We start from the raw sequence: 15,648 nt of genomic DNA on the forward strand, positions 1-15,648 counted from the left end.
CAAACTGGAGGTTAAATTAACCCCTTTCTAGTCATGGGAGGAGCGCGGGGAGTGCTCACATGACACACTGCAGCTCAGAAACTAACATGTCACAACACAGTTACAGATAGGTAGCCGTGTTGGTCTGCCATAGTCAAAATAAAAAAATTCCTTCCAGTAGCACCTTAAAGACCAACTAAGTTAGTTCTTGGTATGAGCTTTCGTGTGCATGCACACTTCTTCAGATACAAGTGTCCATGCACACGAAAGCTCATACCAAGAACTTACTTAGTTGGTCTTTAAGGTGCTACTGGAAGGAATTTTTTTATTATGTCACAACACAGTTTGGAAAGCTCTGCTCTAGTGTGACCAAGAAACAGACACCAGGATAACAGACACCAGGATAGGATATGTAGATGGGAACGAGAACATAGCTAAATACATGTGTTCAAACATATTATTTTTAGGCATATTCCTAAGATGTTTTATAGGTACCCTTAAAATGTGAAGTGTTGATGTGGCTGCAAATTTCCTGTTTAATGTATATTCCATGGCAAATCCAAGTTTCTATGAAATGGCCATACAGTAAACTTGTATAAAAGTAAGTAAATAGTTTGTAACTTAGGACATGGTTGAGAAGGGGCTGAATCCACTGCACACTCCAACTGGGGTCACCAACTTCTGGGAAATGGATAGCCTTTACACTGGGGGTCACCAAACCTTTTGGGATCATTGAGCACATTTCAAATTCTGAGAGAATGTTGGGGGCACCAATAAAAAATAGTTGCTATTGACGGGGAACATGGCATAACATAAAATTAGAGACAACCCCAGACAACCCCAGGCTTACTATGGGAAGTCAGCTATGTCCTGCTGATCCCAACTGTGGTGATTATTCAATATTGAATTTACACAAACAACTCACCCCCTGATACTGTGAATGAATAGCAACAGGGAGCATTCGTTAGCACCAGGAAAATAAACCCAGTCACATTTCATAGAAGTAGCTTAAAAGATACCTCTACTCGAACAGCATCCAAAGGTAGCTGTCATTAAATCCCATGCAGTGCCCTTGCAGAAACACCAATGGTGGTGAAACGTTTGACACTGGGTGTCCCAGCCCCTATCAGCAGAGATCCTGCAGAGGGCTGGGCTGCAAACCCCCAGGACTCTTTGAAAGGCCTTCTCTTTTCTCTAACCATCCTTCCATTCACCTCCCTTCATACTGGATAGTGTTTCTACTAGTATTTATCAATCAAGGGTTGCACACAACCAATTCATACTTGAGAGTAGAGCCATTGAAATCAATAGATTTAAATTAGTCATGGCCATTTATTTTAAAGAGTCTACTCCAAGTAGGACTTCGTTGGAGCCTCATAGTTTTATATTAAGAATTATATAATACAGTTATGGCTGCACATCATCTTTTTTCATTTAATTTTTTGTATAATTTATGAACAAGCATGAATATTAGCTGGGTGCTACAACAAAACATACTGGTTTGCAACTAAATAGAATCATTATTGAATCTGGCTACAAATACAACACTTTCGGTATGCAGGGCACAATTCTTCATTCATGCTTAGCATATATACTCTACCTTTTTACAAAAAAGAAAAAAGAAAAAGATCAAAGCACTGCAGACTGCTATCTCTTTAGAAACAAGGCATTTATATTTAGCCGTTTCTCAACATACCACAAGGATATTAAGCAAGATCATCAATTTGAAGGCTCTGGATGCAATCCTTTGCACACTTATTTGGAAGTAAGGCCTTTTCAAAAACAGTGGATTGGGATTTTAAGTGCCGGTAACTTTTCAGAAGCTAAGGCTAATAGGTACTTGGCATAATATCATCTCTACATATAATGGAATACAATGTCTGTGCTCTTTGGTTGGTAGAGTTATAAACAGTCATAATCTGAAAATGTACATATAACAAACCTCCAGTAGCTAGGGCACAAAATAGGAATACAAGATCAACCATATGGGCTACGTGGATAAGCCAACATTAGTGGACTGTTGGTACAATTATATTCAAGTCAAAAGTAATTGATAACCATAATTTAAAATTCTGCTACCCTTAATCTTAAAAACACAATTATTCTTAAAAATCTGTACTTTAACTTAACATGAGTGCATGGATTTTTAAAGAATGCCTTCTTTTTTCATTTGAAAATAGTCTGTGTCTGGGGTACAGGTAATAGTAATTACTTTAGAAATTGCTTTTGCTTTCAAGTGCTATCTGTTTGGGGCATAAACTAGTGCATCTTGAACAAAGCTTAACATAACTACCAGCTGTTTCATCTTCTCTTCTGGCTCAGTTAACTCCTCAATCTACAAGATTATTATTAAAACTATATTTAGAATGAAATATTTGCTGTAGTTAACATAGGTATGCCAACATTTTCATAAAGATATTAGCATTAATGAGACCATTACAGACAAAAGTGTATCTCCACATATACAGTTGTTTAAAAAGAAAAACATTATATTATAAATTTAGGCGAAATATAATTGTTCAGATATTGTATGACAAAAGCACAGTTTCTTGTAGGTGCACACACTGATTTCCCCCTCTTCTGTTGTATTATGTTTCTCTTGCCAAAACGTGTGTTTGTGGGGCTTTAAAAACCTGCAAAACCTTTTTGATGAGAAATCGAAGAGGCAGGGAAAAATCTGTCTGTGAAACCATAAGCAATAAGTCCATGTAACTTCCAAGCCTTTTGTAAACTGTCATTCTTATGCTGTTAGCAGTAACTGCCACTAAATGAATGTGTTTTGTTATGCAAAACAAAACTTTTAAAGAAAACATTTCATCTTTTCAGTAGGCTATGCCAACTTAACCTGGTTAAAAAGACTTAAGATCCAATATATGCTTGCTTACTCAAAAAGCCTACAGAGTTCAATAGGACTTACTCACAAGTGTATGTAGTATTATACAGTTAAAATAGAACCACAGAACTGTAGAGTTGGAAGGGACCACAATGGTCATTTAGTCCAACCCCTCCAATGCAGGAATCTTTTGCTCAAAGTGGGGCTCAAACCCACGACCTTGCTCTACCAACTGAGCTAGCTCCTACATTATGCCCAGTACTATTAATCTATTTAAGACATTTTATTGTCTCAGAAAATGAGACAATAAAAATGTATCACAAACCTGAACGCTACTTAAAATGCCTGCTGGGACAGAAAGTTTTAATCATGGGTCTGAGGTTCAGCAAGGAGAGTGCCTGCCTTATATCAGCTGAGAAAGTGCTGCAGTTTGGGGTGCATTACACTGAATACATGTCTTCTAGTAGTTGCTGGCATGCACCTGAGCCACAGGAGAACAACAAAGAGACTCCACCCAGGATCTCTGTGTTTGGGCTGGGATATAAGGGATCAGCTTGCCAATTGGAAGCTTGGAGGTTCGAATCCCTGTGACGGAGTGAGCTCCCGTTGCTCTGTCCCAGCTCCTGCCAACCTAGCAGTTTGAAAGCACGCCAGTGCAAGTAGATAGAGATACCACTGTGGCGAGAAGGCAAATGGCGTTTCCGTGCGCTCTGGTTTCCATCATGTGTTCCATTGTGCCAGAAGCGATTTAGTCACGCTGGCCACAGGACCCAGAAAGCTGTCTGTGGACAAATGCAAACTCCCTTGGCCTGAAGCGAGATGAGTGCCGCACCCCATAGTTGCCTTTGACTGGACTTAACTGTCCAGGGGCCTTTCACCTTTTTATAAGGGATCAAGTGATCCTTAAGATACCCTAGACTCATATGGTCAAGATCTTTGTAAATCAATGGTCTAGCTGCAGCATTTTGCAACAGTTGGAGCTTCTGGACCAGGCACAAAGGGCAGCCCCATATAGAATGTACTGCAATAATCAAGTTTTGAGGTTACCAGTATTTGTTTAAGAGCAGCAAGCGCCACTCCATTAAGTTGAGATGTGTTCACAACACCCTGGACCCAGCTGGTCAGACATCCCACCCGGCTGACTGTCTTTCACCAGCCAAGATGAACAGAGATCAATTGAGTAAGAAGCTGGTCACATCATTGCAAGTGTCTTGCTCACATCAGCAGGGCACATAAACTGAAATAATCCCATTGCCCCTTGGACGCCTCAACCAGACTTGCAAAAACTGCACTATGGAGTTGTGAACTGTCCAATGCTTTATGCTACCTGCTGTTTACACTGTTGCTTTTTTTCCCTTTCTGGATTATATGTTTGTGTTTTAAAAGATGCCCTGGAAAAGGACTCCTCAGTCCTCAACAAGAGGAAAATAAACATGATTTAATAAACAAATTATAGGCCTAATCCATACCAGTCAGTTTACAACGGTATAAACAAGCATTATCATGAGAATACAGTAAGAAACACTATCAACAATAGGAATACACTATGAATGTCATTTGGCCCATTGTTTTAAACATTGTTTTCTTTTAAGAAACAAGTCATTTACTCTCCCTGTGATCATTTCTGGCTAGTTATGGATCAAACATTAAAAGCATAGGTTGTTGCCCTAAAACAACGCGAAATTTAAGAGGACTGAAAATGAGCATTATTTAAAGGGCATGTAAAACTATCAACTGAGAAATCCACAAGCATCTTAATGTGCATTTGCATATATTCTATTCAGTTGTTGCCCTACACAGAGTTTTGAGGAATATTTTGCACACAACGAAGTGAATCAAGTAGTAGCTACCCATGCAGTGTTTCATGTGCATGATGGAGTAGCTACACCGAGCAGAGGAAACGCTAACAATGTTTTAGACAAAACTGGTGTTGCCAGAATGAAGAGCGACTCAATAATATGGAGCAATAGAAAAGCAAGCAGTAATGTCACCATGCAGCTGGTACACTTAACAATAAATTATATATTTAACCAGTCACACTGTAAGATGCCAAAGCAATCAGTTGCCCTGGGTTTTTCATGTCTGTAGGACTATACTTTAGATAGGTTTTTGGTTTTTTTTTAAAAATCCATGACTGGTTTGAGTTCCCCAGAAATAGAATTTGAATTCTTCTGTTCAGGCTTATGCTGCCATGTGCTTGCGGGGAAACTATTAATGCAGGCTCCATCTGTGCAGAGTCTAAGCACACCAATCGTTCTCATGAAGTGACTGATGCAACAGCCTAAGATCTCGTAAGTAGCTGTTCTCCAAATCTACCTTCTCTCTTGGGAACGAGAAAGCCAAAAGTACTAAGGAAGTCTGCCGTTTAACACTATGAAATGAAAATGCATTTTCAGTCATACTGACATTTTACCTAACCAAGCAGGCAAAGGAAAACATCATATTTTACAGCAGTAAGTATTATATAGCATTCTATCACACTGAATTGCTGAAATGTCCAAAATGTTTTTAGCTAATTAGCCTTGACTTATGCCAACAAATCTGAAAACTAGTCAATCACATAAATGCAAGTGTGTGCATCTATGTATAAAGGTACAAAACTGCCTCAATTTTAATAGCAATATAGGAATGTCAGTGCATTTACATAAACTATTATTATAGCCATTTGGATTAAGAACCAGTGAGTCAACCAACCAGTGATCATACTAAGGCTAACACAAACATACAACCCTGTGGAGTAATAAAATAGTCAGCAGGTGAATAGATGCCTACTAATGATGTTAATTAACAGGAAAGGTAGAGAAAAAGTCCACAGAGAGCAAGTACCTTTTAGCACTAGTTGAAAGTTTAGCAGCTGTTTTGCTAGATATTTTGCCCTCCTTTTTCTTGGGCTGAACCTGTTCTCTTTCTTGATCTTGTTGAACACCTTCCCGCTGATCTCCATCAGAGCTGCCTCCACTAGTGCTTGGACTATCGTCAACTCTTTGCCCTTCAGTGGACATCTTAGATTCTAAATGGAAAACAAACAAGCAATATAAATAAAACCATAGCTTTGGTTATTACTCATCCAAACAAATTATGAAGCCATTGGGAGAGGGAAAGCATCCAGAGCTTTGGACTGTGACGTCACTATCATGCAGATGACATACAGCTGCATCACTTTTTTTTAAACCTAAGAATCCAAGGGAGGCAACAGAATTTTTAGGAAATGTATCTGGGTAGACGAAGCTTAAATTCATCTTGGGAAGACAAAGAATCTGTGGGTTGGGAACTTTGGGGTACTCCAAGATCGGCTTTTCCCAACCTGACAACCTCCAGGTGTGTTGGACAACTCCCATCCATCATGGGCAGGCAATGGAATTATCATTCAAAACCTATGGAAGGTACCAGATTAGCAAATCTGTTGTAAACTTGTAATTGTCTGGTGAGACACAGGCAGCAAGTGCAGCTTGTATGCTGGCTGCAACCCTATAAGCGGGAGTCACACATTGGCCTAAGTTATCCACATACTAGTTATCTCCAAGCATACCTACAATGCACATGGGGTTGCCTCTTAAGATGATCCAGATGCTGGGAAATCTGAGAACCAACTGCACCAGCCACATTAAACTTCTGGTCATAATTTGAAGTGTTGGTCTTGATCTTTACATTTTGGGGCCAGGGTTTGTAAAGGATCATCATGCCTTGCTCTTGTTCATATACTGCTTTGTGACGCTGCTTTTAAAAGTGACCAAAACACTTCAATAATAATCCTGGGATTTTTGTTCCAATGTCACAATGTGAAAAATACTTCATTTATATGCATTCCACCTTTATCCTTATATGTCTTCACTTGTATTAGATAAAAAAACAAAAAAAATCAGATAGGATAAGCAATTATTGTGAAAAGAAGGGTAGTGAAGGAGAGCTAATGCTAAATGCATAAATTAGAAGCCTGAAGTAACACTACAGAGTTATTGTTTTAGCAAGTAACTCATAATAATCACCTTATCTATTTTAGGTTGGCAACTTTTTCGTCCATCACTTTCTGAAATGTAGCAACCCTAATCTATTTCCTTAATCATATAGACTATTTTCCATTCTTTGGGATAACATGTACAGGGATTCTCTTTCCTCAAATAAGAGCAAAAAAATTTGACCTAACTTAATACCCAACACAAGCCAATACCTATGCTAATCTCCAGACTCTTTCCTCAACTTCTTCTATGGTGAAGACTCTTTTCAATTTGTTTTTGTTTTGTTTTTAGGAGATAGCCCTCAGAATATCCTAAGTAATAAAAAGCATGATTCTGAGTGTGTTCATGTAACATGCACCTGAAATTAGAAGGCAGCCTCACTTGATCAATAATCTTCAACCCAGTACAGTACTCTATATGTAAAACCTAGTGTTTTAATATCTCTCACATGCCTTAAACTCACAGCTGCAAACAGCAAGAAGCTGGCACCTAAAAGAAAGGCCTAAAAATGTGGAGATTTGGATTCACTTAAATTTGGATGGAAGCCCTACAGTACCTTTAAATAACACCGAGATTACAATCTTATGTACACTTTCTCCTACTGGACACAATGGTACTTCTGAATAAACATGCTTAGGATCAACCTGCATTAGTTACAACAATCTGGTACAGTATTTTTAAAAACTTCCTGGGCATAATCCAACTAAAGTTAAGCTATTTCAGATCATAGCATTTAAACATATTCTTAACGTTATTACTGAAACATAGTAAATACAGTATGTTTTAACTTTGGTTAGATCTGTAATCTACAAGGGACATTAATATAGCAATATATAAAAGCCAAGAATCTCAAACTGCACAGCAGGGTATAAGTTGGACTACTTTAAGACTGAGCAATACCAATTCTAATTTTATAGGAAGGCAGGGTAGAACAGTGGATAGATCAGTTTTTGACTGAGCTTTATTTTTATTTTGACTGGATTTATTTTTTATTTATTAACAGAATTTCTATTCTACCCATCAGTAAAATTTAACAGGGCAACTTACAAAAACTTCAAAATAAAGCATCATAAAGATAAAATATGATACGACCCAAGACAGCCTATTGGAAAGATACCGTGATGGTATTAAAAGCTGCTAAGAGATGCAGATGAGTAAAAGAGCTGCATTCATCCTGCCTCTTCCCCAGCACAGATAATGTATCAGGATGGCCAAAGTGCTTTCAAAGCCAAAATTGGGTCTAAAACTCAACAAAATGGATCCAAATAGTTAGTTTCTTCCAAGTGATAATGAAATTGCACCATCTCCCTGGCTTTTAAACTGTTTCCTTGGAAAAGAAATTTAGCAAGCTGGTAGTTATTACAACCAGCGTTCGAAACTCCCATTGTTCTAGGCACATTTTGCAACGGAATTTCATTAGCACAAGCAGTTTTTGAGCTCTGGACACAGCACTGCGCCTAAGATTTCAGATTAAAACTGCAGAGTGAAAGAAACGGAGTTCATTCATTTTCTGCTTTGTATTCTTGTTATAAAAAGGTGCCTAGACATTCCGTTGTTGTGCCCATAACCTATGTTTAAGGTGCCATTTAGCTCCTAGCTTTCACATCTCAGTTTCTAACTCCGATTACAACCTTCCAGGTCCAGGAATATTTTTTTTCTGCCTCACAACTGCCTCCTTAAGGGCAACTCAGTCTCATAAGGAGCATATTCCAGCTCCTGGTTCCAGACAGTCATTCCATCACTGAGCCAAGAGAAGCAAAGGTCAAGCATGCAGGTGGCAGGCTGTACGTGTCTAATAATATTGTACATAACATTCTCATGCCTGAACAACTAAAATTCATCCAACAAGGACAAGACTTAGCTCTGGACACCCCTGTAGACCTGGGGGAGTTTGACTATTACAATTTGCCACACAGGGGTGATATATCCAATAACACTGTAGGGGAGGAAAAGCTTAAGTCTCACCTGTGGTTCTGATTTGAATGGGAGGTGGGGTGGGCACATTTGGTTTTTATTTTATCTTTAAACCCAATAGTCCAAGAGCAAGTGTCAAAAAATGCATGTCATGATACAAAAGTTTTTGCCATCTTGACGTCTTACAATGTTGTGGCATTTCCAAAATTGCCTGTCTTACGCACAACTGCAAGAGCTTTTAGTAAGGAAACCCCAAAACTCTTTCCTTGGACTAATAATGAGATCATGAGGTACATAGATGTAACAAGCTGTATTGGTTGGGGAATCATGTGAATAATGTGCAGACTATCCAATCTGACGGACTTTGTTGGATTTAAGCCCCTTTCTGGTCCCTCCAAAAACTGGTAGAGAGGACCGTTAATTACATCATAAGGTACACGCGAATGTTGAACTCTGTAGCAACAAGGATCTGAATAACTCTGCATACAGTAAAATAGTAATCTCCCAGTGCCAGCCTCTGAAATGTACTTGGGAAATAACAGAGCAACTGCAATGTATTGACTCCAGCTCCCAGCACCTGAGGCTAAACCAGAAGGGTATGATTGCTTTATCAGAAAGTTCTTAAGAGTAAACAGGAACATGCCTCTTAACTTTTCCTCAAAGCAAAAGAGTTTACAAGAACAGTAAAGTGGATCTTATTCCCAAAACCTGGTTAGAAACCAGGTGGAAGCAGATACAGAAAATCCTTTTCACCAAGAAGAGTCTGAATCAACAGTACCACCAACTGCTCTTCCACTATGGTTAAAACAGTGAAATTTGCAACCTTCATATAAAATCAGAAGGACACAGTTTTTTTAAAAAAATAAATAAATCAGTAATCTACAAGAGCTTCTTGCAATGTGTATGGAAACGGTGCCTAACTAAGTGAATTGTAATGTTTCCTCTTACAAGTATTACAGAATTTTACTACTCTATAGTTTTATCACTATTAATTTTAATCCGATTTTAGGCAGATTCTGCCATTTTATTTTCTTTAAGACTTATGTTTTAATTGGAAAGCCACCTTGGGAATCTTTTGTGAGATTGAAAGACAGGATAAAAATACCCTATATAAGATGAGGAAATTAACTTTTGGAACCAGGCCACTGTTTCTTCACAGCAAGCTATTGCCAGCCATGATGGATATGGGTCAAGCAAGAAAAATCTAGCATCGTCTCCTCTCCCACAGCAAGACAGTACACTTCTTTCACTGCCCCTCTTACTCATGGTGGGAAACAACAATAGGCAATTTGTAAACATCCTGCAATATTTGCCACAAATACAAAATACTGCCCAGGGAGGCAGGGGGAGCAATTTAGATTACAGTATTTCTCTAAAAACACATACACTGCAATCCCCGCTCCTTGTTGGATTATGATGTCTTTTGATTTTGCCACGATGTGGGCACCAATAGCACTTGGAAGTCAGTAAGTAAGTAATTTCTACTGAGCTGCTTCATCTGTACAAGCCCTTACTTGCAAGCAAAATTGGCTTAGGATTTAAGACATTAAGCAACAATGACCAGATCAACCAACATATTTTTTTTTTTACAACCATTGATTAAAAAGTAGCATAAGACTAGCATTTTTATGTCAAAAATGTTACAGGATTTGGGTTACAGGAATCAGTTGAATCCTTGTTTTATTTTATTTTTTAAAAAATAAAGGAAATATTTGGGCTACACTTAGTCAATCTATTAAATTAAAAACATTTTGATCCACTGCAAAGGCACACCAGATGAATGAGGCAGATTTTAAATATAATTTTTAACACAAGCTATCAGTGACAAATCAAATGACAAGAAACACTTTAAAAGAGTTATTCTCTCTGTGTGAGAAAGCAACAGCTTATTCTGTGTGCTTCAGATTATAGCTTTTCTTCCTTTACAACTATTTTCTCATATACAAATTTATATCAGTCTGCTAAGACTGTCTCAATCAAGTGATAGCCCTAGAAAATAATTTTTTAAAAAAATCTGAGGAAAGGTTACAGAGTTGCCTTCCTATTTTAGCTATTCTTTCCTTAAAACTATTGATCTTTTACATAACACGTTTTGAAAGGAATGATGGCACAACATGCACATACTTCGGAGTGACTTACCAGAAAAACATCAGTAACCCTTTTAGTGAATTCCAAGCACACGTTTGCCCTAACAATTGTACTATAAATATTACTGCTGTTGAAAAAGAACTATATTGTATTTCAGAAGTTCAGGTTACCATTCATCAGATAAATGCATAACAGCAGCAGTCCATAACATATCATTACTTTAACAAGTAATGCCAGTTTTTACAACAGAAAATAAATGTTTTAATCTGTCATGAGATGTCTCTCTCTCTCTCTCTCTCTCTCTCTCACACACACACACACACACACACACACACTCTTCCATGCTATATACTGCAAACATTTAAACTACACGTCAAGTTATATTTTATTTGAAGGAGCTTAGAGCTAAATATAACTGGGATAAAAACATATTTAGCCTGGGAAGTTTAACCTTTTGCATGTGGTCAAAAGAAAATAAAACAACAAACGATCTGAAAATCAACAGGGGAGAGTGACACTGTAGGAAAGTATTTTATTGCCGTTATTAATACCACACACAATCAAGTAGCCTCAAGGTTGTGTCATAGTGCAATAAACACAAAAAATGGGGGGGGGGGGAGAGAGAGACACTGCCTAAATCCCTTTTCTATTAAATTACTCCACATCCAGAGAAAGGCTTTTAAGTGTCTGGTAAGAGAAACACATAGGGATGCACAAGGGTCAGAGAGGTTAAAGTCTTTCCAAGACTACAAGATAATGAAGGAGAAACATGAGTATGAAAGTATCTGGGCTGCCTACGAACTTACATAAAAATGCACAGAACTGGGGCTTCAAGTCCTCTCCCTTTCTACCTTATCCCCCGCTCAACTCAAGGAAGAATAAGCAGAACCTTAGAAACTGGGATTCAAATGGCAAGGAAAGACACTGATGATGTCTTCGACAGCAGCCTTTAATTTCATATAAGCGAAGATGAATTGAACATTTCTGCTGGGTTCGTGAAAAGCAGCAGCAAGCATTACCTCACTTCATCTTCATTAGAAGCCAATCAGGGTGAAATGATCAAAACATTGGGGAGGGGAGTAGGAGAACAGGGGAATATGGTTTATAACCAACTAGGCCAAGGTTTGTAATGTATGGCGGGGGGCGAAGGGGGAGAAAGAGGCTGAAGCAGCTGCTCTGGACTGATACAGACACACAGAATAGATACATACAAGTCACTTATTTTTCTATTTCCCCAGAGTAGGTGGGGAGCCCCATGTCATAGACATAATTATGCAGTAGTGGAAATGGCAAGAGGTTGAAATGGACACTTTTAAAATGTGACATCCTCTCCTTCTCAGGCACTTTCTTGGAAAGGCAGAAACAAGAGAAAACCAGGGTGGTGAAAGGCAGGATGACATAAAATGTAGCAAAATGAAATAGGGGGAACACAGACAGTGGACGATGGAAGGAAGGAGACGGTGTGGTTTTTTTCCAACCAAAAAGAGAGGCTTGAGGCAGGCCTGGGATACATATTGGAGACATTCCAGAAAAAGGAGTGGGTGGGAGGTATGAGATATTTCTTTGCTACAAAGATGCTGCTAATCATACAAAAGCCTACAGACTTGTTCTCTCTACAGGGGCAGGAAAGGGCGAATTTGCTTGACCACCTCCTCTTTTGGAGAACTTAAGACAGTAATAATGAAGGAGAGCAATTGGTGCTTTACTTCTCAATAAAGCATTTCTCTCGCTAACTGGGAGGAAAAAGATAATTTACTTTGTGCATATAGAATAGGGGCAATTAGGACAAAGAAGGTAAATGCTAATGGGACAGCGACACCAGCAATAGCAGAGCAACCTGGGAGAAATTGGATTCAAAAATAGGTCCGGTGGTTCCATTTATTTTAACAATGAAAATAGAAGGCTAAGCAACAAGAATAGGGAGAATGATGGGAACAATGCAAAAATCTCAAGGGGGTGGCCTTTTGTTTTAAGGAAGAGAAATATATCTGGCTGAGTCAGTAGTATGGTGCAATAAAGAAGTTACTGGGGTATTACTGGTAATGATGAAAAGCAGCACACCAAGAGCACAGAAGACAGAGAAAGGACTGTAATGACTGAGTTATGACAGGACACTTGATGGCTGTGGTATATTATATGGAGGATTTTCTCTGGAAGTGGGAACAAACACTGAGTTCTACATGATGAATTTCCAATACAGAACCACTTGGGTGTAAGAATCCACACACGTGGCTATTAGCCATTACAAAAATGCAATGTTTCCTTCATTAGCATGACATGAGAGTTCCATGCGATAAAACAGTCTATCCATCACCTTAGATGACACACAAACGTGCGAACATACAAACACACACAGAGTCATATAATTTCCTATAAGTGATAATCATATAGAAAGTTCGTCACATCTGAGGTAGTCTTTGCCATAGTTATCCTAACAAGAGCTTTGGCTCAGAGTGATGGAATTATTGTAGAGAAAATTTGTTATATTGGGAAGAGGTGTGTAGCTAAACTTGAGAGTGGTACCATTTCTTTTATAAAGTGGATCTTTCAGAGGACAAAACTTTAGTTGATGAGGTCAGGTTAGCGATGAGCACAATAAAGCACCCAAACAGCATTTCTGACGGCCTATATTTTGAGAAACTATGAGCAGCTAGGAGGACAAAGGACTTATTGAGAGGATTAAGAACTTTGGGAAGGACACTGTGCAGAGGGTTTGCCTACTGCAGAGTATCAAGGCCAGTGACTAAAATGCTGTGGAAAGGGTCATATATTAGGGGACATGCCCTGTTTTAGAACTAGACACGACACAGCTATGATAAAAGCAGAACGTGGAAACTATTGCTTGGGTGGGTCAGGGATGCTGTAGCAAAAACTAGTTTAGAGGGGGTGTCTGCCACAGGAAGTTGAACAGGCAACAGCAGTATTTTTGTTGTGGTGAGGTGGGAGGTCCTAAAATAGGAGATGTGCTGCATGAGAAAAGGAAAGGAGTGTCTGCAAGGAACAGAAGCCATTTGGTCCAGGTGCCTCAACATACAGCACTGAAGCACACAAAGCCACTATTGTGGGTCAGAATTAACACCTCACCGAGCCCAGAAGGATCGGGGGTTCAAGACCCACCTTTCCCCCTTCCCAACTAAGAAAGGTGGCGAGAGGGCATTAACAGGATGGTCATGAGGTTTTTTAAGGAGAGGCCGGATGGTCATCTGTCATGGTTGCTTTAGCAGATTCCTGCTTTGCAGGGGGTTGGACTAGAAGACCCTTGGGGTCCCTTCCAACTCTCCAATTCTACTGAAGGAGAGTGGGGGCTGCCTGGCAAGCAGAGGAATGGATGGTGAAGAATTAAGCACAAGGGAGGGGGGGAGGTGAACAGGAGAAATATTTGCCCTAGAACTGGGCAAAAAAAAAAAAAAGGAACAAGGGAGGTGAGGTGGGGAAGACTCCTTAGCACAAGTAATTATTTTGCCAGCATCGAAACATGGGGGGGGGGGTTAACTGGAACCTTGGGAGCATCCTGGATGGAACCACCCCCACCCAATGAAACCAGTGGGGGGGTGGCTGGTTTAGGGGGGGTGTCCTGCCTCCTGGGCAATAAAGCATCATGGTGGGCAACGCGCGGGGGGGGGGAGGCCAGAGCAGGGCTTCGTAGTGAAGGGGGGGCGGCACTTTGAGGAGTGGGGAAGGGGGGGGATGGGGAGCGTGTGGAGGAAGAGAAGCGCTTTTACCTGTGGGAGGAAGGGCAGGCGCGGGTCTCTCGCTCTCCAGCTTCGGCGTGTCAAATCCTCGTCGCGAGGGGGGGCGCCCAGCAGGGTTGGGCTGGGTTGGGGGGGGTCGGGAGGTGAAGGGGGTGGGGGAGTTCCTCTTCAGCGCCGGTCAGCGAGACATGCGCGCCCGACACTCTTCTTCTTCTTCCTCCTCCTCCTCCTCCTCCTCCTTCCACCCTCCCTCGGCGGTGACTTCTCCAGCTGCTGCTGCTGCTGCTGCTTCCTCCACCGCCGCCGCCTGAAGAAAAGTAAACCAGCCGCCGCGCGCCCCCGCGCGCGCGCTCCCGCCTGGGCCAATTAAGCCCGGAGTTCGAAGCGAGGAGGGGGAAAGAACAGGAGGAGGCGCGCTTTGGGTTGCTGGCTTCGCAGAATGACGGAGCTGAGGCGAAGTCGCTGAGGAGCCGGGAGCGAGTGAAGGCTTCGGAGAGGTGGGGGCGGGAGGGGAATGAGAGAGAGAGAGAACGCGCCTGCGCGCGTGGCCGCAGGGCGGGGGCAGGGGAAGCACGAGTTTTAAAGGGAAAGGGAGGCTGAGAGGAGGAGGAGGAGGAGGCTGGGTAAGCGCAGGAGAAAGGAAAAGGGAGCGAGGTGCTGAGTGGGCAGAGCCGCGGTGAGCGGCGGGGAAGGGGCGTGGCCAGGAGGCCGCCGCCGACTCCCCAGCGGCGGGCTGAGGGCGGTTGGGAAGCCTGGCGCGCGAGGGCGCCAGTTTAAGGGCGGAGGGGGAGAGGGGCGCTTGGTTGCTCGACCTCCAGAGCCCACAATCCTCTTCCACTTTTCTCTCAGCCTCTCGCTCTCTCTCACACCGATGAAAATACTTAGCAACAACAACCCCCTCCATCTGAACGAGTTGCCTCAGCCACTCTGGGTGGCCTGTTCTAGAAATAAAATGTGTTCCTTTCCCTGTATGAGGTTCACCAAGGAGCCCGTATAGAGACCACTACGGTTTTCTGTCGGTCGGAGAAGAACAGAGACCAACCAAGAATATTTTGGAGAAAAGCGACTGTTTAGCGGTCTGCACCTCCAACACACACACACACACACACACACACACACACATGTAAAAGTTGGAGGTGATGTAGATACAGTACAGATACAGTCTGGCGTGCTCTGGTCCATGGGG

General features: G+C 41.2%; 1 protein-coding gene across 2 annotated transcripts in view; it reads right to left on the reverse strand.

Annotated features, from left to right (window-relative positions):
- LOC309515555 (ubiquitin-conjugating enzyme E2 E2) overlaps positions 1-14,960 on the reverse strand; it is a 125,550-nt gene extending 110,590 nt beyond the window's left edge. Inside the window, exons 1-2 of one of the 2 annotated variants that reach the window (XM_082193566.1) lie at positions 14,493-14,960; positions 5,639-5,822 (exon numbers count right to left, since the gene is read on the reverse strand). In XM_082193566.1, the coding sequence (XP_082049692.1) occupies positions 5,639-5,814 (176 nt within the window). In that variant the 5' untranslated portion in view covers positions 5,815-5,822; positions 14,493-14,960. The remainder of the gene's footprint in view (positions 1-5,638; positions 5,823-14,492) is intronic. The other variant, XM_082193565.1, reaches the window with a different exon arrangement.
- Positions 14,961-15,648: the final 688 nt, after the last annotated feature.

The sequence above is a fragment of the Podarcis vaucheri genome (assembly GCF_965113315.1).
Source record: "Podarcis vaucheri genome assembly, chromosome: 12".
In the NCBI taxonomy this organism is placed as follows: Eukaryota; Metazoa; Chordata; class Lepidosauria; order Squamata; family Lacertidae; genus Podarcis; species Podarcis vaucheri.